Genomic DNA, 21,942 nt, shown 5'->3' on the forward strand with positions numbered 1-21,942 from the left:
GTCTGGTCTTGTTGTGCCGGATGAGTTTCAGTTAGTAAGGCTGAAGGATGTGGACAAGTGGTTCATGCTCTGGACCATTGCCCCTCCTGCCTGACAGCTGGGTAGGCCAGGGAGGTGAGTAATGCCTCCCTGCAAGAGGAGGTAGTCCCTGCCTGCAGTGGTGAAACCATTCCTCAAGAAACCCTCCCTGGATTCGGAAAATTAAGTGACTACTGACCGGTTGGTCTTCGTTTTGTATTTTTCTGTTGTGATCCGCCCTGTGATCTTTGAATGAAGGGCACTGTACAAATAGGGTTTGAGGAGAAGGAGATGATTTGCTTATCCTTTCACTTGCACATTGATGGCATGTGAGAGAAAGGGCCATGATTTCAGGACACACAGTTCAGGGAAGGGATTTGGGACTGGTGGAAAGCAGCCGTACAGCTTGGGAACAAAGAGAGAGCAGGGTGTCATTTATAGGCATGTTGTAGCAAAAGGTATTGTGAAATCAGGGGTGCCGACTTGGGTCCCAAAATAAGGGGGGTCCAGTGGCACCCGCAGCATAACGTGACATCATGACGTCATGTTATGACGCCAACGCCACAGCTGTGCTTGCAGGGCCTTGAAGGTCACAGTGGAGGCCTTGTGAGATCTCTGACACAACCTCCGGTTTATACTGGAAGTCGTGTTCAGAGACCTGGCAGGGCCTCGCTACTTCCGATTTCTTTTCTTTTCTTTTTTAATTATTTTTATTTATAATTTTCATTATTACTTTGGCAAAATCACATTCAAATATACATTTCTACTGTTAATATCTTTCTTTTAATAAAAACATTAAATGACTTCTCTTCTTCCCCTTCCCTGGTTCCTTTTATTTTTCCCACCATTCCTGCATATTCTTATAAATCCATCTAGTTCACTTCCTCCCCTTATTCTTCCTTTATTATATATTATACTGTTGAATTTACCTTAATCCTGCTAGCATTTTCACTTGTTTACAGTTATTTTCCAAATTCTCCACACAAAAATTCAACAACTCTTTGTATGCTAGATCTTCTTGCTCTCTTATTTTACTTGTTAAACCTGCTAACTCTGAATATTCTATCATTTTTAATTGCTAATTCTCCTTATCAGGGACTTTATTAGTCGCTTCCAAGGCTTTGCGGGGTTTTATACGTCACTTCAGAGATCGTTACAGGCCTCTGGTAGAAACCGGAAGTTGCATCGGAGCCGTGCGGTGGGGGTGCTAAGCACCCTCATAAAAATTGTGGGTGCCCTGGCGCCCAGAGCCCCCTGGAGCTGGCACCAGTGTATAGAATAGGAGCCCACTTCATCATGTGCATGGAGTGTTATACTTGGTTGATTGTTTTCTTGTTGCTTTCTAGACTGATTTAAGAAACTTGGTTAAAATATCAGTTTTCTGCTTTATTGTAGTGATCCTGACTGTGAAGGCCATCATTGTGAGAACAGCCGTGTATATAACCATCAACAGTATGATGGTGAGGAGAGCCAAGATGAAGATAGCTGCTCAGAGCATAGCTCTAGTACCTCAACATCCACAAACCAAAAAGAAGGAAAATACTGTGACTGTTGCTACTGTGAATTCTTTGGTCATGGAGGAGTAAGTAATCCACTACAGATTTTATTTTTAGGTGCCTGCCACTTGCATTTCACTCTACTGTTGTTTTGGCTTTGCTAAACATACCGAATTAACTGCTGTTGCCAGACTTAATTAACTACCATATTTTTCCATGTATAAGATGACCCCTATTTTCTGAGCCCAAAATTCAGAAATAAATAATTGCAACATTCCGTGTGTAAGATGACCCCCAATTTTAAACTTTAAAATTTTGGGGGAAAATATAGTCTTATACACAGAAAAATACAGTAATTCCCACTTCATGTTAGGCATTGTGGACAGTCAACAGCAGGGGGAGAGACTCACTGCTTCTGATCAGAAGGTCTGAGGCTGAATTCCTGGTTTCTCCAGAGAGGACTAGGACAAGCTCTTATCTCAAGAGCCACTGCCAGTCAGTGTAGACAGTGCTGAGCTAGATGGGGCAGTGATCTGACTGGGTATAAGACGTCTTCCTGTGTTCCAAAGTCAGATGGATAAATGGATGGGTTTTATCTGCATCAAAAGACTTGACGTGGCATCTTGGTCCTTTCCTATTCCTTAGCTTAGCTTGTTCTCCCCCTCTAAAACAAGGTGCGTCCTATGGTCGGGTGCGTCCTATAGGGCGAAAAATACGGTAACTTTAAATTTAAAGTTTTGAAAGTTACAGTAGTACCTTAGTTCTCGAACATTTTGGCTCCCAAACACTGCAACCCCAGAAGTGGCTGTTCTGGTCCTACAGCAAATCAGAAGCTGTGCTTTCATTTCTGATCGTTTTGGAAGTCGAACGGACTTCTGGAATGGATTCCCTTCAACTTCCAAGGTTCAACTGTAGTTGTAAATACATGTTTGAATTATATGTTTTGTTCTAAAAACTAAAAGTATTTCTCTGTGTTGCCTTCCAACTCTTAACCTCAAAATTTCACTCAGTTTGAGCAATTAGCTGTTTCCCATACTCTTGTGATCCAAATTTTGTAGGCATTCATGGATTTCTGCCATTTTTAGCTCTAACAAATTTTGCAGTTGTTAGCAAATGCATTATTAGGGCAGCATAAATTTCTGTTACATACATTTTGACGTTCCACCAATTGAATCTTAGCATATGTAAATTTACATGGAGCTTAATGTCTGGCCTGAAGTATTTTCTTACAGCACTTGTGATCATTATGCTAGAGTCCTCTTCAGGCATGAATGATCACCTTCAGAGGCAACATGGATAGAGGAAGCCTGCAGGGTTGGATGTCTCTACAGCCTCTACCTGTGCTGATTAGAGCTCCTAACCTGGGCAGTCAAGCCACGCTGGGCCACCCTTAAGGGCCTGGAAGGAGTTGTGCAGCTCTGCCCATGCTGCCTCTTAAGCCTGATTATTTGTGTTTTGCAAAGCTCTTCTATATGGACATCTTTTTAACTGCCTTTGTTTCTGAATGCTAAAATTCAAGTGATTTTTCAGTATTTACTATGAGTTTATAACTTTTCTGTTAGCCACCAGCAGCACCAACTAGTAGGAATTATGCTGAAATGAGAGAAAAACTTCGCTTACGTTTAACAAAGAAGAAAGAGGGACAACCCAGGCAACCAGAGCTGATACAAGATAGGGAAAGTGTTGTGGATCATCGTAAAGTAGAGGACTTGCTGCAGTTTATAAACAGTCCTGAGACTAAGCCAGTAAGCAGCTCACGGACAGCCAAAAGAGCAAGGCATAAGCAAAAAAAGGTAAGCCTAGACTTGTATTTGAGGTAGCCATTTATTGAAAGGCATGAAAATGAGCTACTCAAGGTGTTTCAGTGGTGATAATACAGTGGTGCCTCGCAAGATGAAATTAATCTGTTCCGCGAGTCTCTTCGTCTTGCGGTTTTTTCGTCTTGCGAAGCACGGCTATTAGCGGCTTAGCGACTATTAACGGCTTAGCGGCTTTAAGAAAAAGGAAACAAACTCGCAAGAACTCGCAAGACGTTTCGTCTTGCGAAGCAAGCCCATAGGGAAATTCGTCTTGCGAAGCAACTCAAAAAACGCAAAACCCTTTCGTCTAGCGAGTTTTTCGTCTTGCGGGGCACCACTGTACTATTTTCAAGATGTTTCACAAAATTATTTTCAGAAATGACTTTTGGGTGTTACGTTTTTAACTCTTGTTGCATTGTTACTTTTTGTTTTTATTAGTAGATTGTTTAAACTGTTGTTGTTGTTGCTGTTAAAAGCCACTTTGGACTCTTTTTGGAGAGCAAACTGTGTTCAAATGCTTTAATATCTAAGTAAAGGTAAAGGTGCCCCTGACCATAAAGTCCAGTCGTGGACGACTATGGGGTTGCGCGCTCATCTCACTCTATAGACTAAGGGAGCCGATGTACAGCTTCCGGGTCATGTGGCCAGCATGACTAAGCCGCTTCTGGCGAACCAGAGCAGCGCACGGAAATGCCGTTTAACTTCCCACTGGAGTGGTACCTATTTATCTACTTGCACTTTGACGTGCTTTCAAACTGCTAGGTGGGCAGGAATATCTAAGTAGACTAATTGAAATTAATGAACATAACTAAGTTAGGTCCATTAATATCAACGGTTCTACTCTCAGTAAAATTTAGTTGAATCGCAGCCAGTGTGTGCTATATGAGCTATATCAAAACTATATTTCTTTATCCCCAGGAAGAATTAAATACAGCGCTGAGCAGATTTCCTGATGGAAAATGTTTGCTCCATGTGCTGCTTTGAGGGCTTTCCCACCTAACCTGAGACAATTGGGGGAGGGGGAGGGGGAGAAGGTCCTCTTAGACTAGTTGGAAGTCCTTGTGTGGGCTTCTTCTGGTGTGATCAGTTAGTTGAATCCAGCCCTACATCAACTTATGCTTTTGGAATCTTCATGCCATTGTAAGAAAGGTAAATGTTGTCTTCCCAGTTAAAAGAAAAGGCCCACATTGAAACCAAAGCTAGAGAAAAGGAACACCATCAGCTACTAGAACAGCAACAGCAAGAAGATAGAGGGGCACAACAACTACAAGAGTTACAAGACATTAAGAAAAAGAAGAAAGAGAGGACCAGCGCAAACTGCCAACAAGTACAGGTGCATACTCAGAATTGTCAAGTAAGGATGAAGCCTTCCCCTGACATCCCAGAAAACATTCAGAATGAATTCCTTGATGAAATAGAAACATCATCTGAATCACTGTCTAAACATGCAGATCATGTTGAACAGGGGCAAGTTTATGAAAAGTGCTTTGACCCATCAAATCCAATAAATGGTAGAGACTCAAAATTGCTTTTCAATACAGAGATGACTGTGAAATCACATGAACCCCTTTCTTTGCTTCTTAACATAATGCATCACCACACAGAAGATAACAACAAAGAGCAGATAACACAAATAAATGATCTGTTTTCTCAACGATTGAAAAAGTCATCCAAAGCAACTGATATACAGACTCCACCTAAAATAAAAAACAAAATAAATTCTAAAATAAAAGTGGCAGAACTTCAGTCACTTGCTGTCTCCAAAAAAGAGGAGAAAAAAGTAAGCACAAATAAAGCAAAGCAAATTAATCCTGTGACAAAGTCACCTTTTGTGAGAGGCTCCTTATTTCCAAATGAACAGCTGCATAATAAGCTTCTACTGCAAGAATCTCCGCAGCCAAAAGGCAAGAGCAAGAAAAATAAGAAAAAGAAAAGTGACAAAGGGAACTCCTCAATTGGTAAGCCTCTATTTCATTAGCTAGTTGTGTATTTTAAATAGTTTAATGCTTCCAAAACATCTCTGGTCACATTGAGGACTATCTGAAATAATCCTGAAACTGAGAAGTCGCCTCCTGTGCTTAGTTGAGAAGTGTGGTGGCTCAGGGGTAGAGTGCATGATTTGCATGGGAAAGATCCCTGCTTCAACCCCTGTCATCTCCAGGAGGGGCTGAGAAAGGCCTCACTCTCACACCGCAAAGATCCTCAGCCAAGTCAGTGCAGACAAGACTAAATTAGATGGACCTGATGGTCTGACTCCTTACAAGGCAGCGCCGTATGTGTACAACAGTATCTTTTTTATGAAATTACATCTTGTGCAACACACAAGCACACCCCCAGTGCATAGGCACCAACTTTTAAAAAAGAACAACACAATCTGGCTTCCCTCCTCTCTCATTCATACTCCATTCAGCAACTAAGCTTGAAAAAAGCATATGAGAATTTCTTTTCCTAGCCTTAAATGCTGGTGGATGGGGCTGTGGTTTTCATGGAGATTGCAGCTGGGGCAAGGGAAAGGTAATTTCTCTCTCCAGGTGCGATCTTCATGCAGATTCCCACTCGCCCCATTCTTGAAAACAGCCTTCCATTGACATAAATAGAAAGCTGTTTTCAAGCTTATTTGTCACCCGGGGGTGGGGTGATTTTTGGTGGGGAAATTGTGGCACATGAGGAAAGAGGAGGCAGCTTCCCCCTCCAGTGCTGCAGTTGCACTTGAACATAGTTTTCTGTTGGCCCTAACAGAAGATTCCTGCTGTGGCAGAGAATACCTGGCAAAATGGGAAGACTCCGCACACCAGAGTTACCTAATAGGTTGGTGGTTCCCCACCTCTGCCTTAGGGCGCCTCTTGCTGGCCCTATTTCAGTTGTCACTGGTCACGTTACAGAAGTCCCCAACTTAAACTTAAGAATGTGGCTAAGTTCTAAAGACCAAAGTTCTTAAATATCCTCTACCAGATTAAAGGGCTTAATTACTTCAGGTTCCATGTTTCCATTTGTTTCCTTGGGAAAAGAGGTAATTGAAAATAATCTTGTTTTTACAATGTGTTTTTTGCAGATGATGTGTTTTTGCCCAAAGATGTTGACCTAGACAGTGTGGAAATGGATGAAACTGAGCGGGAAGTTGAACATTTTAAAAGGTAAGTAAGTGCCATATGGCTGTCTTGTTGCTATTATGGCCCAAATAAAAACTCCCAACTGGTTTTAGGCATAGCTAAATAGCATCTAGGGTTGCATTCTGTTGAGGTATGCTTGTGCCCAGGCAACACTCTCTACTGGTGGAACAGAGTGTTCAGGGCATTGATACTGAGATCAACTAAGAAGTGCGCTAGACAGGCAACAAATGGAACTGGTAGATTGAATTTCTGGGGGCCTGGATCACAAGTTGTGTTTACTTGCCTTAAAATAAGGACAAGCATCCTTACAACAGAAGGTAGGTTAAGAATTTCAGCTAGATCTCTGGGCCGTTTGAAGTAGATCAGCTAAGCTTTGTGATTCTCAAATGTCTAAAATAGCAGCAACTAAGAAGCTCCCTTCATCTTGCAAAAGAAAAAAAAGAGGTTTGTTGGGAAATAATGCCTTGGTGGGTGGGAACAGGAGTTGATTTTTTCCTTAAAATAACTTGTGGCCTTTATTGTGGCACTGATAACAAATTCTGGGCAGAACTTGCAGGCTGAAGTCTCCATGTTGATTCTTAGCAGCTCAGGCAAGTGAACACATACTGTTTTGTACCAGTTGGTGACTCTTGGGGTTGTAGTACAGTGGTACCTTGGTTCTCAAACTTAATCCATTCCGGAAATCCATTCCAAAACCAAAGCATTCCAAAACCAAGGCGCACTTTCCCATAGAAAGTAATGCAAAACAGATTGATCCGTTCTAGACTTTTAAAAACAAGTCCTAAAACAGAAATTTAACATGAATTTTACTATCTAACAAGACCATTGATCCATAAAATGAAAGCAATAATCAATGTTCTGTACTATAAAATAAATAAGACAGTATTGTAGATGATAAAAATTAATTATTTTCCTTACCTGCACATGATAGTCATTGTTTGGATGGAGGGCTTTTATCCATTTCCACAGTCACACAATCAATCAATCATAAAACGAAAAACAAGCCAGTCACAGAAATGAAAAAGCCACAAAAACACAAAAAATAGCAAAAACAAAAGCACCAAATATCACCTTAGAACACTGCAATCAGAAACGAAGGCTTTAATTACAATGGGGGGGCCAGATGAGTGGTGCAAGGGCAGATGCGAGAAGCAAGAAAGGCTTAATTACTATGCGGGGGACTGAAATTTGCTGTGCAACAGTAAAAATGGAAGCTCAGGAGCACATTTGGCTTCCAGGGCAAAGTTCGAAAACCGGAACACCTACTTCCGGGTTAGCAGCGTTCGGGTTCTGAATTGTTCCGGAACTAAGCTGTTCAAGAACCAAGGTACCACTGTATTTAAAACACAGTAGATCCTGCAAGCCTGAGATCTGCCCACCCGTGCCTTACAGTTTCACCTGAGGCGTTCTCATCATAAATCTTGGGAAGGCTCAACGTTTTTCTCTGCCCAAACTTGCAAGATGCTCTAAGACTATTTCATATTCTTGCAACAGGGGAAACACTAGCCTCCTCCTTTCAGAGGCTCTAGGTCAGTGGGTGAATGTGGTGTACAAAACATCATTTTGGTAATACCCACCCAGAGACAGCAGGGGGCAGGATCCTTGCATTGTAGGGGGTTGGACTAGATGACCCTTGGGTGGCTTTCAACTCTGCAGTTCTATGATTCCATGTCATACTCCATCCATCAGTGTAGCCATTCCTCTTATTCATGCATCCATGAGGCCCATCTCTTCACCATCCAGCCCCCACCACCTCTCAGCCACCCACACATGGGTACATGAATACATGCATGCACACACCCTTCTAATATATAAATAGATACTTGCTTCCCTTACAAAAACAGACATTAAATGCTTGACCAGTAAAGAGTTTGAAGTCAATTTTATTATTCATTTCTTTTATTTTATTTATGAATCACTTTCCATGAAACATCCTCAATCAATTTAACAATAAAAACATATATAGAAATCAAGTTGAAGGCCAAAATAGATGCAGACTGACATCAAAATCCCCACTTTTTTTAATAAAAAAGCAGTGTCTCTTTTTTAACATCTGAGATGCCACAAGCTGTTATAGTCGTCTCAGACCTTATTTCAATTTAGATTATTCTACTAATTCACTTAGAATTAGGCTAAAAATATTGTTCAACATATTGAAAGTTTTCCCTTCTGACTTTCAACAGATTAAGACTTCTCATTATAATACATATCCACCATTGCTGAGTGCTTTCTTTTTATTTTCATCTGTTATTTTGTTAGTAGCATTTAGTAGCATTTTTATTTTTAAAAGTGGGTCAGTATCTCTTAGGAGTCTTCCCAGATTTGCTGCCACTGATGAAACTGTGCACAAGTTTCCAGTGCAGCAGCCTTCTTTTCTAAGCAGCTAGAAGGACTCATAAAATAAAAATGCTCCCCTTCTTACTTTCTGTGAAAGGCTTATACATGTGTGCTTTTAACTACAAAGCACACTTTATTCAGAAGCAGCCCATAACTTCAGTTCTCTGCACTGTTATACAACACCTCTGCAGAAACAGAGAGTGGACAAACTAAAATTCACAAAGCAGAAACCTACCCTAGTAACTACTTTTATATATTACAGCAAATGAGAGGGTGGCCGCATATGCCCACTGCTGTATTGTTCAGTCTTTCCATTTCTGTTATACTAAATCTGGCTGAATCGAAAAATACAAATATGTTTATCCCACATGTGTAAGACCATGCACCTTCTTGATATATGTTTTTTTCACAACACATTTATGAGGTAGGTATACTGAAAGCATGATTTGTCCAAGCAGAAAGCAGAATAGGGATTTGAAGTTGTACCCAAATAGTACTGCATCTAAAAGAACATTGTAAGCTTAATCATTGGGACTGAGGCATTGAACTCTGCTCCATATATAAAAATGCATGCATAGTTGCACCAATGTTTAGGTTCCAAAGACTTTAAAATGAGCACTGGGCATCAGGCACTGTTAGCAGGGTTAATGAAGTCAGCTGTAGAACTGAGATCATATTCCAGTATGGGGGGGGGTTCCATCATTTTCACATTAGTGCCACCCTTGGGGCCTCTTAGCCCAGGCATTGGGAAACCCCTGGCTCTCCACATGTGGCTGGAGTTCAACTCCCACTTGCTTTGCTAGCAGGGGCTGATTGGAGCTGAAGTGCAGCAACGTCTGGAGGGCCACAAGTTCCCCATCCCTGTTCTAGCACAATCAAATGAGATTAAACGTTGGTTCATAGCCTCTAGGTCTCAGTCAGCAACACATTTTAATAGCAGCTGTTAGGGGGCCAGAAGCATTGGTTCTGCTTACTGACTTGCCACATTGGCTCATTGCAAAATGCAGACAAAGGTATCTGTAAATCTTACCCCACTGTGAATAGCATTTTTTACTTTAAAAGAAGTCTTTACTATATATATAAAATACAACATTAGTTATCATGTCAAATCATTCAGCCTTCTTCCACCCTAGGGTGGGTGTTAATGCACTCTCTTTTAGCTGAAGTTTAAGCAACTCTACTCAAGTATTAACAAGTTACATTTTATATACAGTGGTGCCCCGCAAGACAAATGCCTCGCAAGACGGAAAACTCGCTAGACGAAAGTGTTTTCCGTTTTGGAGGTGCTTCGCAAGACAATTTTCCTATGGGCTTGCTTCGCAAGGCGACAATGTCTTGCGAGTTCCTGCAGGTTTTTTTTCCTTCCCCCCTTTTTCTAAGCCGCTAAGCCGCTTATCAGCTGATCCGATCAGCAGGTAAGGCGCTAATAGCGCTAATCCGTCAATGGGCTTGCTTCGCAAGACGAAAAAACCGCTAGACGAAGAGAATCACAGAACGGGTTCTTTTCGTCTTGCGAGGCACCACTGTAGCTAGTAATTAGAAATCTAATAATTATCAAAGGAAATTGTAATGTAGACATGATGATATATACTTCCTTGGTGTGTATTAGATTTCCTTTACACATATTTTCTTTACAGATTCTGCTTGGATTCTGCCAGACAGACAAGGCAAAGACTTTCCATCAATTGGTCCAACTTTAGCTTGAAGAAAGCTACCTTTGCTGTCCACTAAAGGACACAACATGGATATGAATGTTGTGGGATCTAATTACTAACTGTACTCCCTGTGCTGAGAACTGCTGTGGCCTTGAGACAAGTACCTTCATTAGCAGTGCTGTGTGGATCTTCACTGGTCATCTAGCCTTTCCCCTGATTATGCTAGAAGGCTGCAGAATTGCTGCTTTCTAACTACGTATGTTAGTTTCTGTGATTGAAGTCTGTGAATGAGACTTATCTGACTATAGTCTGCAGTTGCTGGAATTGGAACAACAGCATGTTTCCAGTTTCTGGAGATACCTTGGCTTTTCCCATTTTGCTATGACTTGTCCTTTAAACAGAGCAATGAATCCAACTAGTTTTGCTCTTTCCTTATAGACTTCTTTAAAGAAATTGTCATAGAGAAAATTCCTCTTTTGGGACAAGCATTTACTTTTGTTTTTCACAATCTACTGTTGAGAATGTACAAGTTAAGCAATTTGTGTTTTGATTCCCAATTTGTAGCCAGCTTGTGTAAAAATACTTGCAAGAGGAAGTTTAGCAAATGAGTACTTGCATATCAAATCAGTAAAACTGTATAACTGTATTAACGCTGAAGCCTATTGGCTGATTTTTTAACATATTGTTAAATAATATTAAGATCATGCCTTTCTTGTTGAAAGATGGAATACATTAGTAATCACAAAAGACTCATGCTCTGTTTTGTGTTTCATTGCTGCCGTGGTAGATGGTGGTGGGAAGTTGGTGTGTTATAGATGAGGGAGGGTTCATGTAGTTTTTGTTTTTATGTGTTTGGACAGCTACCCTGGGGAAAACATTGTGCAAAAATCGCTAACAAATAACAGCTGTGAAAAATGTTATGATTAGGTTGTTGAACTGCAACTGCAACAGAGGCAGCAATTCAGAAGCAAATAATGTAATTGGTATAATACCTGAATTTCTTTATAATCCTAGAAACAGTGTGAACCCATCTCATACCTGCTGTAGTTGTCACATCTCTGTGTGCTGGTTGAGCACAGCACTCTGCTGGTGGAGCAGTATATTTCTACATCTAATATAAGCCTTCTAGCTCAGTGGGGGAAAGGAAGCTAGGCAGGATGTGATGCTCACTCAGAGGGTTGGTCCTGCCCACAACTATGGTGTGATGTTACCATTGGAAAGAAAGTTAATGAAGATCCCCTCCCTCCAAACCCTTCTCCAGCTGCATTTGAAGACAGGATTCTTTGCAACTGTTAGAAATGCATGACCAGGAGTATAAAAAAACCTAGCCAGGGAACTTTGCTCTCAGACATTAAGACATCACTTTGCCACCAGTTCAAGAATACTCAAGAGGGGACTTTGATGATGGGGAGCTCTGCATAAAAAGGCAACTCAACAGCCAAGATAAAGACAAATAATAAAGGGCAGATAGGTGATGTTTATCGTTTCAGATTGCCCTTTCAGATTCTCTGCCCAGGATTTCAAGCACAAGCAACTGCCAGGAACTTCAAGGTCACTTCTGCAGCTGGGGATGCAAGGACACGGCTTCCAGCACAGGTAAGCAAATGAGAAGTTGCTTGTGCATTAAAGTGTGGCTGTCTGCACCCTCCTTCCTTCTCCTGAGAAATATATTTTGTGTGCTCCATTGAAATTAAAATATGCCAAATTAGCAACGACCACAATGAAATGAACTTAGAGTAAGGCAACAGTGACTGGTTATTCCCCCCCCCCATCAATATGAGTACTTTTCAAAGAAAAAATAGAGGTTTCTTGGCCAGTTGAGAACCACAGCTGGGAAGGACCATACCTCAATAGTACAGTGCATGTTTTGCATTTAGGAGACAACAGTTCCAGGTAAAATATCCAGTATTTGCATTTAAAGGATCAGATACGTTGGAGAGTCACCATAAGTCAAGAGTATACAATATTAGGTTAGATTAATCATTGGTCTGATTTACAAAGCGGCTTCATGTGTTTACATCCCAAAGAGAAAAACAAATACCTTACAGCATTCCCCCACATTGATTAAAAATAAAGTTACACCTTTTAAAAATGTTTCTTCAATTTTCATGTGTAATACATTTTGCAGCACCTGGAAAAACCAACATGGCAAAATTAGAAGGCCTCAGAGCTCTAGGTACAGAATGTAAAATAAACCTTACTCTTTGGGTTCTGTGCCTAGATCAGTGTTTAAACAAAGTAATTACCCCTATTTCCCCCCAAAAACAACTTTATCTAAAGTACAATCCTTCTGCTATCTGTATGGGACAATTGTCTAAAGGGAATCATGTATAGTCTTGGTCAAGAAGACCATGTATAGTCTTCTTGAATCTGAACTCACAGGGAGTTAAGTCTTTTGCATCATGTCTTTTACATTGTAAATCTCTATACAGTACAGGTATTGTCTTCCTTTAATGTGTACAATGCTTAGTAAATTCTAGGTACTGTACAAATGATAAATAGCTTGCTAGAAAAACATAAGCTACAAGGTTCAAGGCACGCACTTGTGTGGCCATATGCGCAGAAGTCTTGGGACAGGTTTAATAGGAATCTAATGCCTTGCTATAATTCTTTAAGTCAGTTATCATCATAAAGTATAATCCCCAAAATAATCTAAGAGTCACAGCAAATAATTGTGTCTTATCCCTGGGGAATAGTCACTTACAATACTTTTTTGCTTTTATAAATAGTGGGGTTCTAATTAGTCACTCCCACTAAGACTTGCTTATCAAATAGAAAACCTTTGGGTTTCCCCAACCCTTGCACCTTACCTTGGCTGTTGCTTATGTTTAAGTCTTTCATGGAGACCAGCATGACATTTTTCTTGCCAACTGCAGCTTCAGCATCAGAGCAGCTGCCCAAAAATAGAGGATGCATCCAATGTTACTTTATCTGGCTACCTCATGAGAAAATGTGTTTTTCCTTGCAGGTGACTAACACTGAAGAGCTAGACATCTCAGTGGATTAGGAAGCACTGATGTGTAGCTTGTTCTTTACTTTCATTCTGCCAATACTATGAACAAAAGCCACAGCATGTTTTGCTCAGTAAATGTTCTAAAGACTTTAATCCTTCTGTCCATTTATGGAGTTTCAACTTAAGAAGCTTCATCCAAATCTGAAATCTATTGCTTTGGATTTAGAAATATTTTAATGTAGTGGGACATATTGTAATGTTTATGCAGGATGTGCTTTTATTGGTGTTAGTATCATTTCTTGCCATCTCTCTTTTACTTAACCAAGCAGCCAGGCAGACTCTCATTGCTGTGTGTGATGTTTCTCTGCTGCTAGGAAGGTAGATCATCAAACTTTGATTGTACAAGTCCCTTCTTCCTCAATCCCCACACTCGCTTAATAAGACATGCGATTTTACAGTATAGTCGTACCTCAGAAGTTGAACGGAATCCATTTGGAAGTCCGTTCGACTTCCAAAACGTTCATAAACCAAGGCGCGGCTCCTGCAGCCAATCAGAAGTCGTGTCGGACGTTCGGCTTCCAAAGAACATTAGCAAGCCGGAACACTCACTTCTGGGTTTGTGGCGTTCGGGAGCCAAAGCGTTTGACTTCTGAGGTACAACTGTGCTACCATATAATTAAACGTTGCTCCATTACTTTAGTGTCATAATAATCAATAGCTGAGGGCAATAGGGAGCAATGAAGCAAGCATTTTCTCTGTCTTCAAAGCACATGACTATAAAGTCATCTCTAAATGAAATTATAGTGACTATTTGAGAAGCACTGCCATGTTGGGGGATGCCCTGGGCAACTACACTAGTTGTCCCAGACCAGATCACTTTATCCCTCTGTATCCTATGAATGTACCTAAACATTTGGCTCAGCCATAAACTCCATACAGTCATCCTAGGCAAGCTGCTGTGGGTTACATCAAAGTTAGTAGCATAGGAGTGATACCTGCATACCCTTACGACAGTGTTGTAATTATTGCTGAGATTAGGCTTTGAAAATCACTGCATAAATAATAAGGCTGCAGTTCTAAATACCTTCACTAAAGAGTCAGTCTGATTGAACCTAGTGACACTTGTGTAAATGTGTGGTGATAGGGTTGTTTAATCTGATGTGTAACTTTACTCTTGCTGTGCCACTCTGAACTGTTCCTGTGTTTTGGATTGTTTCTGACTGTTATTCTTTGCCGTCCCTCTCTGCAGCCACACATTCCTAAGGGTTAAGCAGAGCCCCAGACATGCAGTACTTTGGCTGTAGCTGTTCCACTCTTGACCATGTCCCTTTTCATGCATTAAAACCCAAAGCTGTATTACAGCTCACATAAAGGTTTTGACCAACCTGATTTAGTCAACAAGGATCACAGCCACTCTGAAAGTTAGTAGCTGAAAAACAAAACTAGCTGCAGTTTGACAGCAACTAGTAAGAAGAAAATACTCTTAAACATATTTTTTTACCTGTAAGATACAATCGGATGTTGAGGTTTCTGTTTATCTACAAAGAGAAAAATCCATTAATAATACGCACTAAAAGATGTCTACAAATGATATGCTGCCTTTAATTTACTCCTCATTTATCATTAAAATAAAAGCATATCTTGGAAGAGGCAGAAAGAATGTCCAGAGGACCCAGCAAGATGTATTAACATGCTTATTTTTGCAATTAATGTGCATGTTAAAAAAAATGCAAATAGTCGCTGGTGTGTGCATCAATGATAAGGATCACAGTGGGCAGGAAAGGAGGAGTATTTAACCTTTTCCTCCCCTGCAGCAGTCATGATGAAAACTGCTCCTCCAAAGCTGTTATTTGCTCCTGTTGGTGCTAGCTGGAATTGTAAAATTCCAGAGGACAAGGGTAAGTTAAAATATGACACATGGAATAACGGGTGAGAAGGAATTATCAGTAAAACAAGTAGGTGGTCAAGCTGAAAGATGAGCATATAGATTAGAAGTGATTAGAGGTTGAACTGGGTTTAAAATCAGAAATGTGAAGAAGTTCTGTCAGAAGAGTAAGAAGAAAGTGGATAGAATACAATTTAATCAAGGAGAAATGTTCACACATTTGGGGTATGGGAAAGAGAGCACATTAAAAAACAAATATACTTAGTGAGGACATAATAAGATAGGACCAAACATGAACTTGAATCAACTGTGGAGCAAGCTTACACCTTGGCTTTTCACGACATGGATGCAGAGCCAGTGCAGTGTAGCCATTAGAGTGTTGGACCAGGGCCCGGGAGACCTGGGTTCAAATCCCCATTCAGCCATGAAGCTCATTGGGCTAGTCACAGTCTAAGGGTTGTTGTGAGGCACAATGTAAGTCATCTTGAGCTCCTTGGCAGTAAGGTGGGACATAAATAAAGTATACAAGCTGAAGGAAATTGAGTGAAGGCAGTGAATAAAGAAGAGTGTTCAAGTGGCATCATCAAGAACCTGAGAAGTGAAGAAGGTTAAAAGTGAAGGAAGGAAGGAAAAAACCCAGGAAGCTTGAGACTATAAATTACAACCGGCCTGCAAACCGGAAAATGGGGAATTATGGAATCATCTTGAGCAAAATGTTTGTAAGAAGAAGGGTTGGACAAGAAGCATTTTACCCAAGAAAGAACACAGAACAAGAGCTAAGCAGAGAATCAAAGTCAAGAAATGTGGATAGTGAACCAAGTCCATTGCAGACAATTGCAAGGTGGATATTAAGTGGATAAAATGGAGACTCAGATACAATATAGCCACTTCAGGGCTATTAAAACAATGACACACACTGTTTAATACCTTCCACATTTTTGCAGTGATGACACCTGAATCTTAGGCTGACCACACAGACCAGGATAATTACAATCACCACCAGAATGGCAATGAAGCTGATAACACCTGGATAACGAGGAAAACAAGACCCATAATGGCAGCCATTGGTAGTTTTCCATTCAACATCTGTTAGAATCAGTGACAACAAATAGGGTTGACAGTGCTGCCAATCACTACTTAAAACCCAAACTTGCCAGTGTAGTTAAAAATGGGTGGAAGCACAATCAACAACAGCCAAGAGCGTCCCAATACAGCAATTTGTGTGATTGTCTAGTGTCTAGGAGGGTATAAATTTCTGTAAATCCAGGTGGGAGCAGAGACCAAGTGCAGCAAGTCATAATGTTTCAAAAATGTAGAGTCTGCATATTTTTTAATCTCCTGTATCTGAACATCAAATGGAGTTATTGAATAACCAGAAATTCTCTTAAGCCTATTAACAAATGCCCCAGAAGAAATTTCACTGGCAGCCCTGTAACAGCTGGAATGTACCAGTGCACTGCAGTGACAAATTCTTTACTACTGCAAAGTGCCAGCATTGTGGCAATAGGCTGGTGCATGTTCTTTCAGGAAGAGCTAGCAGTACTGGACAGCACAGCAGCATTGTGCAAAGTGGTAACTTGGCAGAGATTTGGATGGCCTTGTGTGTTCATGAGTGATTGCTCTGTCAGCCCTGTCCACCAATTTCCGTGCATTCAATGTGACATTTATAAAGGACAGCCTATTCACACATGCTCTCTGCAGTCTGAAAACCCAGTACTTTCCTAGCTGAGTGAGCAGCCTGCATATGCACACTTGTTTGCAAATAGGCTCTCTTGAAAATGTGCACATCAGGGATGGGGCCAGCAGGGTTCACCACATCAGGCTCTCTCTCCATGTTTTAAGTGTATATGTGGAATGGAATATCTGAAAAGACTTGATGTACCTTTGAGACCGTGTACCCAGAGAATAGTTTGTGGGGCACCTAATGTATAAGGTGTCTGCAGCTAAGCAGATCTCAGTCTGGCCATTGTTTCAATGCAACCACACCTCACCCACACTGCTTTTGAGGTCCTTTCAGAACGGGTAGAACAAAAAAGTGGCAGTCAACCATTTGTGCTCAACTCCTCTATTTGTGTTCTGTCCTTCCTCCAGATAATTTATAATTTTATTCTAGGTATGCTTATGTTCTTTACTCCCAGGTAAGTGTTCATAGGAGCTCATACATTCTTGGGACACTTTGCAGGAAGTTAAATTAGGCAATACAGGCACTGTAAGTACATTTGAGAATGAATTTGACAAAATTAAAATGAACAAATACTATGTGTTCTATGCAAAACAGTTCTAAGCAAAGCATTTTGTCTCCTTGTGAAAGGGAGCATTCTCCCCAGTGCCCCCTAGGGCCCGGTGTGTGCGTGCGCACCAGGCAGGACCAGGGGCTAGGTGCTCCACCGCCAAGCAGGTGCGGGGACGCATTGCGCTGCTTGCCCACCCGTGCAGGGGGAGCCCTTGGTGAGGGGGCCAGGGGCGCAGTGGCAAGACTGGGCTCTGGAAGCCAGAGATCTCCGGCAGCAGGCAGGGCAGGAATCCCTGGGGGGGGGGCCTGACTCACACCCCCTGAAAACCATGTGCCCTGAGCTATGACCCCCCCCCCCGTCCCTCCCCACACTACACCCCTGCCTCTGGAGACATTTTTGGGACAGTGCAGGGCATGTGTGGGGCAAGAAGGATGTCCTGTTGTGCTACTGCAATTTTGTAGTTGAATGGCGCTTCGTGAATCCTGACTTCTTTTTTGCTATGCTCTACAAACTACTACTGATAAGGTGTTCTTTGGGGGCAAGAGTGTGGAGGTATAATCAGAATACTGATTTCCGTAAGATATAAATATTTTTAAAATACTTGGAAAAATATTTAATGCTGGCACCCTTTAAACACATCTGTCATATTACTTTCTGTCCAAAATTGTGACACCTCATCTTAATGTCTTTACTCACCAGTTGCTGCCACTGTTAGTGCTGCTGATTTTTCTTCTGTAGGGGAAGGGATAGTGAGAAAATCTGTATATACGTACAGGAGACCTTTCGTGGGAGAGGTGGCCCCGTTATATATACCTGTGGAAACTAAGAAATAGGAAGGTATAGAGACATTGAGAGGCGGATTAAAATGAAGAGGCAATGGATTGGGGTAAGACCCTGCGTCTACTACTACCTTTGTTACTGACGTTTTTTTCCTGACTCAAAACAGCATTCCATTCCCAAGGTTGTTGTTTTGTGTTTTTTTTAAAAAAAGATTAGACAATGATAGATTTCTTGAAAATTTATAGATTAACTGCCTTTTTGATTGGATAGCATGTTTTGTGGTTTATACTGTAATGGCCATTGGCTATAAACAATGAAATGGGATGAATGGACTCGAGTGCTGCAGGCGGCTGGCTGGAGAGGGAGGACCCAACTGGCCTCAGCACAGCATGGCTTCTCCCCCGCTTCCTTGCTGTCGAGCATCAGCATCCTTTGCCTCAGCTGCCAAACAAGCATGGCTGCCCCTGGTATATGGAGGACAAAGGAGACCCAGGGCACAGCCAGTGTGCTCACGCCAACTTCTTTCCTGTCTCAGTACCCTTACATGTGTTCTGCATAAATATGCACAGTAAAATATCCAAGAACCAGTCAGGGTTAGGAAAATACCGCTCTCTTCTCTGAGAAAGGAAATGGCGATGCAGAACAAGAACAAGACGAGGCATAAAATCCACTGACCATCCAAAATACCTTTTGGCCACTATGAATTTAGCTGTATGGAACTACATCTGACCTAGCAAAAATAGGTTTACATTCCCTTTCTCACCTAAATCAAGCAACCATCAGTTTTGTAATATAAGAGCATTCATTACCACAGGATGCTGAGAGCTACTTGTTTATAATGCATAATAGTAGCATGTTGAAATGAGAAGTGATGGTCTGGCATTTTCCTACCAAAGGATCTGCCCACTGTAAGTAATCCTGAGTACAGGTGTTAGAGATGAAAGGGAGGATAAAGAGCCATCACGGATATTTTGCCCTTGCCCTCCATCAGGATCACACAAAGGGTTCCCTCTTCGCTTTACTGGAACTCATTGAAAAGGTAAAGCCTTTTAATAGCAGGGTAATTGTAGAGGGTCTACCTGCTGAGGATGGCTGGATGAAGCTTCCATTTTTCTTGGGCACAGACTCTACAGGCAAATTGGAAAATAGGAGAGAAGTCAGGATATATATCTTTTGTGGGGACATGTTGGTTTTGCTACATTATCTGACATCCAAAACAAAGGCTATATGGCCAATTTTACCTCCAAGTGACCCATTTGTTGCTAATGCCTATTTTCCCCCCCCCGCCCCCCCCACATGTGAGCTAAATATCTTAAATATCTGAATTCAGTTCAGTAAAATCTGTCCTAATGTCTTGCTCCTCAACAGAAATCTCAACATCTCAATTCACATGTACTGATCTCCTTCAAGTCTACATACTGACATTAGATGGCCAAAACAGGCCCTCAAAGTTCCCTCTATACTAATCAGAGCATGTTAATAATAATCCAGGGTTAGGGATTAGGTTCTGGTCCCTGCAGCACCCATGGGGGCGGGGGGGGGGCACACGGGAGCCGCCTTGCACAAGTGGAAGCCTTTCTGCAGGGCTTCCGCTGATGGGTCTCATTTGTTGAATCCTGCCCATTGCATCCGCTCTCTACAGTGTAGGCCCTCCACAAGGACTTTCTGCTTATGCAATGAGGCTTTTCCCTGCCTCCTCTTCTCTGTGCGCTCAGACTGGCTCTGGGGGCTTGGGAGAACCCCCAGAACAGCGCATGTGGGCAGGAGAGCAGGGATCTTTAAATCTGGCAAACCACACTCCTTGCATAGCTGGAACAACGGCAAGAGAATGACATGGAATTCCCTCTGTATTTTAGTCATCAGCACATCCTCGCTTTATCCATCAGTGTATCCTGCGTACACTCCGTATAATTTAACCTCCCAAAAAATGATGAAGAATTATGTTGTTTTCCACATCATATATTCATTCAGCTTTTGTTTTAATTAGCAGTTCCATCAGCTTTTCTTCAACAAAACAGGCACCATTGTCCTTTTGGTGAAACAGCCACACCTTTGTTACAGAAATTGTGTATTAAAGGCCCTAGTCAATCTGTAATCCTTAAACTCTGAAATATATGTATTGCACAACAGGAATGCAGTTTTTTAGAGCCAGATTTGTTAAAAGATCTGCACCTCTTTCAGCCAAAGGAACTAGATTTGCATGAATACTGAGTGAGAACTGCTTTACTTTGCTCCTTGATGAATTGATAAATCTGTGTTATATTGAATTAGAACATAGATTCATCTTACTCAGCATTGTGTACACTGACTGAAAGCAGCTCCCCAGAGTTTCAGGCAGAGAGAAATCTTTTGCGGCCCTGCAGCCTGAGATTTTAACTGTAGATGCCAAGGACTGAAATTTATCCATTCAAAACACAAACTCACCATTGCCCTCCATTTGAACAGGATTAAGGTGGCAATCATAAGCCCCATTGGAACTTTCCCCTCAGACTTGCATAGAACTGGGCAATAAAGTATCTTACCTTGAAGAAGAACAGAGTCACATAACCAGAAAAACATCAAAAAATGTAAAGCTATCATTATGTCTTCCACTCCTCAGAAACTTGCAGCTCTGTCCATTCTGCAGTCTGGGAGAACAAAAAACAACCAGGAGAGAAGTTTGTCTGCATGTGCTGATTGTCCAAAAGCTTCCTGTTAAAGAATAGAAGGAAGCAGACTGAGTCAACAAGGGGATTGACGCTGTGGAATACTTCTCTTGCCCATTATAGTTCCAAAGGAAATGAAACAGAATTTACCGGCCACAAAAGAAATTTCAATATTGTTGTTGTGAGGAGTCTCTACGCTTACGAGAAATTTGTGGGGAATGAAAATGAATGAAAATAAGTACACAGGAATATTTAACCTTACTTCTGGTCTTTGTTTTGAAAGAAGGACTATCGGCCTGTGTGCAGAGTTTAGCAGTCTGGTGCTTTTGAAATATACTCATTCTGTTCAAAGGGTTTGCTGTCTCTTCCTGTCCAGTCCTCAAAACTCTCCATTTGAGGCAAATGAACTATGAACCCCATAATTTGGAATCTCCTCCAAACCTGTGACAAAGTTTTGCAGTTCTTTTGCAGCAAAACCCCTGCATTTTGCAGCACCCCACCAGTGGAGCAATTACTATATTCAAACCGGGGGTCATTGCTATTACTCTAGAACCCAACATTGTGTGATTCAGGATGGAGAGATAAGACTTTTGAGAAACTTCAAGATTCACTTCTGCCCCAAGTCACAATGGGAGACGACATCTGCTGGGAATTGAAAGAAACAACACCATTTATGGTCGGAAGGAATCTCCATGGGCATAACAGTATTCATGAGCAGGGCAGAACAAATATAGTACAGTCATACCACATGTTACGGATACTTCAGTTTATGTGTTTTTGGGTTGCGGACCGCGGGAAACCCGGAAGTACCAGAACAGGTTACTTCTGGGTTTTGCCTCTCGCGCATACGCAGAAGCGCCAAATCGCGACTGCGCAGACGCGCCACTTCAGGATGCGAACACTGTAGGTTGCGGACATCCCTCCACGGATTACGTCCGCAACCCGAGGTTCCACTGTGGTTTGAGTTCCTCACTTGAAGTTTTATAAATTTATATAACAACACGAATGGAAATCATTAATTATGCAGCCA

General features: G+C 41.5%; 2 protein-coding genes across 9 annotated transcripts in view; one reads left to right on the forward strand and one right to left on the reverse strand.

Moving 5' to 3' along the window:
* Positions 1-11,164, forward strand: part of FAM193A (family with sequence similarity 193 member A) — a 48,652-nt gene extending 37,488 nt beyond the window's left edge. For all 7 annotated transcript variants that reach the window (XM_082234228.1, XM_082234227.1, XM_082234226.1 and 4 more), the window contains 5 exons: positions 1,414-1,600; positions 3,077-3,307; positions 4,482-5,271; positions 6,366-6,447; positions 10,398-11,164. In XM_082234228.1, coding sequence (XP_082090354.1) covers positions 1,414-1,600; positions 3,077-3,307; positions 4,482-5,271; positions 6,366-6,447; positions 10,398-10,491 — 1,384 coding nt within the window. In that variant the 3' untranslated portion in view covers positions 10,492-11,164. The remainder of the gene's footprint in view (positions 1-1,413; positions 1,601-3,076; positions 3,308-4,481; positions 5,272-6,365; positions 6,448-10,397) is intronic.
* Positions 11,165-11,308: 144 nt separating this feature from the next.
* ECSCR (endothelial cell surface expressed chemotaxis and apoptosis regulator) lies at positions 11,309-20,942 on the reverse strand. Of its 2 annotated transcripts, XM_082234706.1 has the most exons (7): positions 20,790-20,942; positions 19,347-19,394; positions 18,184-18,309; positions 16,181-16,279; positions 14,870-14,906; positions 13,226-13,308; positions 11,309-12,546 (listed from the first exon to the last, which is right to left on the reverse strand). In XM_082234706.1, the coding sequence occupies exons 1-7, from the start codon at positions 20,845-20,847 to the stop codon at positions 12,515-12,517; spliced, it is 483 nt and encodes a 160-aa protein (XP_082090832.1). In that variant the 5' UTR covers positions 20,848-20,942; the 3' UTR covers positions 11,309-12,514. The 2 variants fall into 2 exon arrangements, with proteins under 2 accessions (XP_082090832.1, XP_082090833.1); XM_082234707.1 differs by lacking the exon at positions 16,181-16,279 and having other exon boundaries at positions 20,790-20,941.
* Positions 20,943-21,942: the final 1,000 nt, after the last annotated feature.

Source organism: Podarcis vaucheri (assembly GCF_965113315.1).
Source record: "Podarcis vaucheri genome assembly, chromosome: 8".
Lineage (NCBI taxonomy): Eukaryota > Metazoa > Chordata > Lepidosauria > Squamata > Lacertidae > Podarcis > Podarcis vaucheri.

Bases quoted from the DNA above. Each gene is read 5' to 3' on its own strand.
- ECSCR (XM_082234706.1), bottom strand. From the start codon at position 20,847: ATGATAGCTTTACATTTTTTGATGTTTTTCTGGTTATGTGACTCTGTT. The intron at 19,395-20,789 runs GTAAGATACTTT...ATTTGCCTGTAG, and splicing joins TGACTCTGTTCTTCTTCAAG to AGTCTGTGCCCAAGAAAAAT. The intron at 14,907-16,180 runs GTATTAAACAGT...TTCTCTTTGTAG, and splicing joins TCACTGCAAAAATGTGGAAG to ATAAACAGAAACCTCAACAT.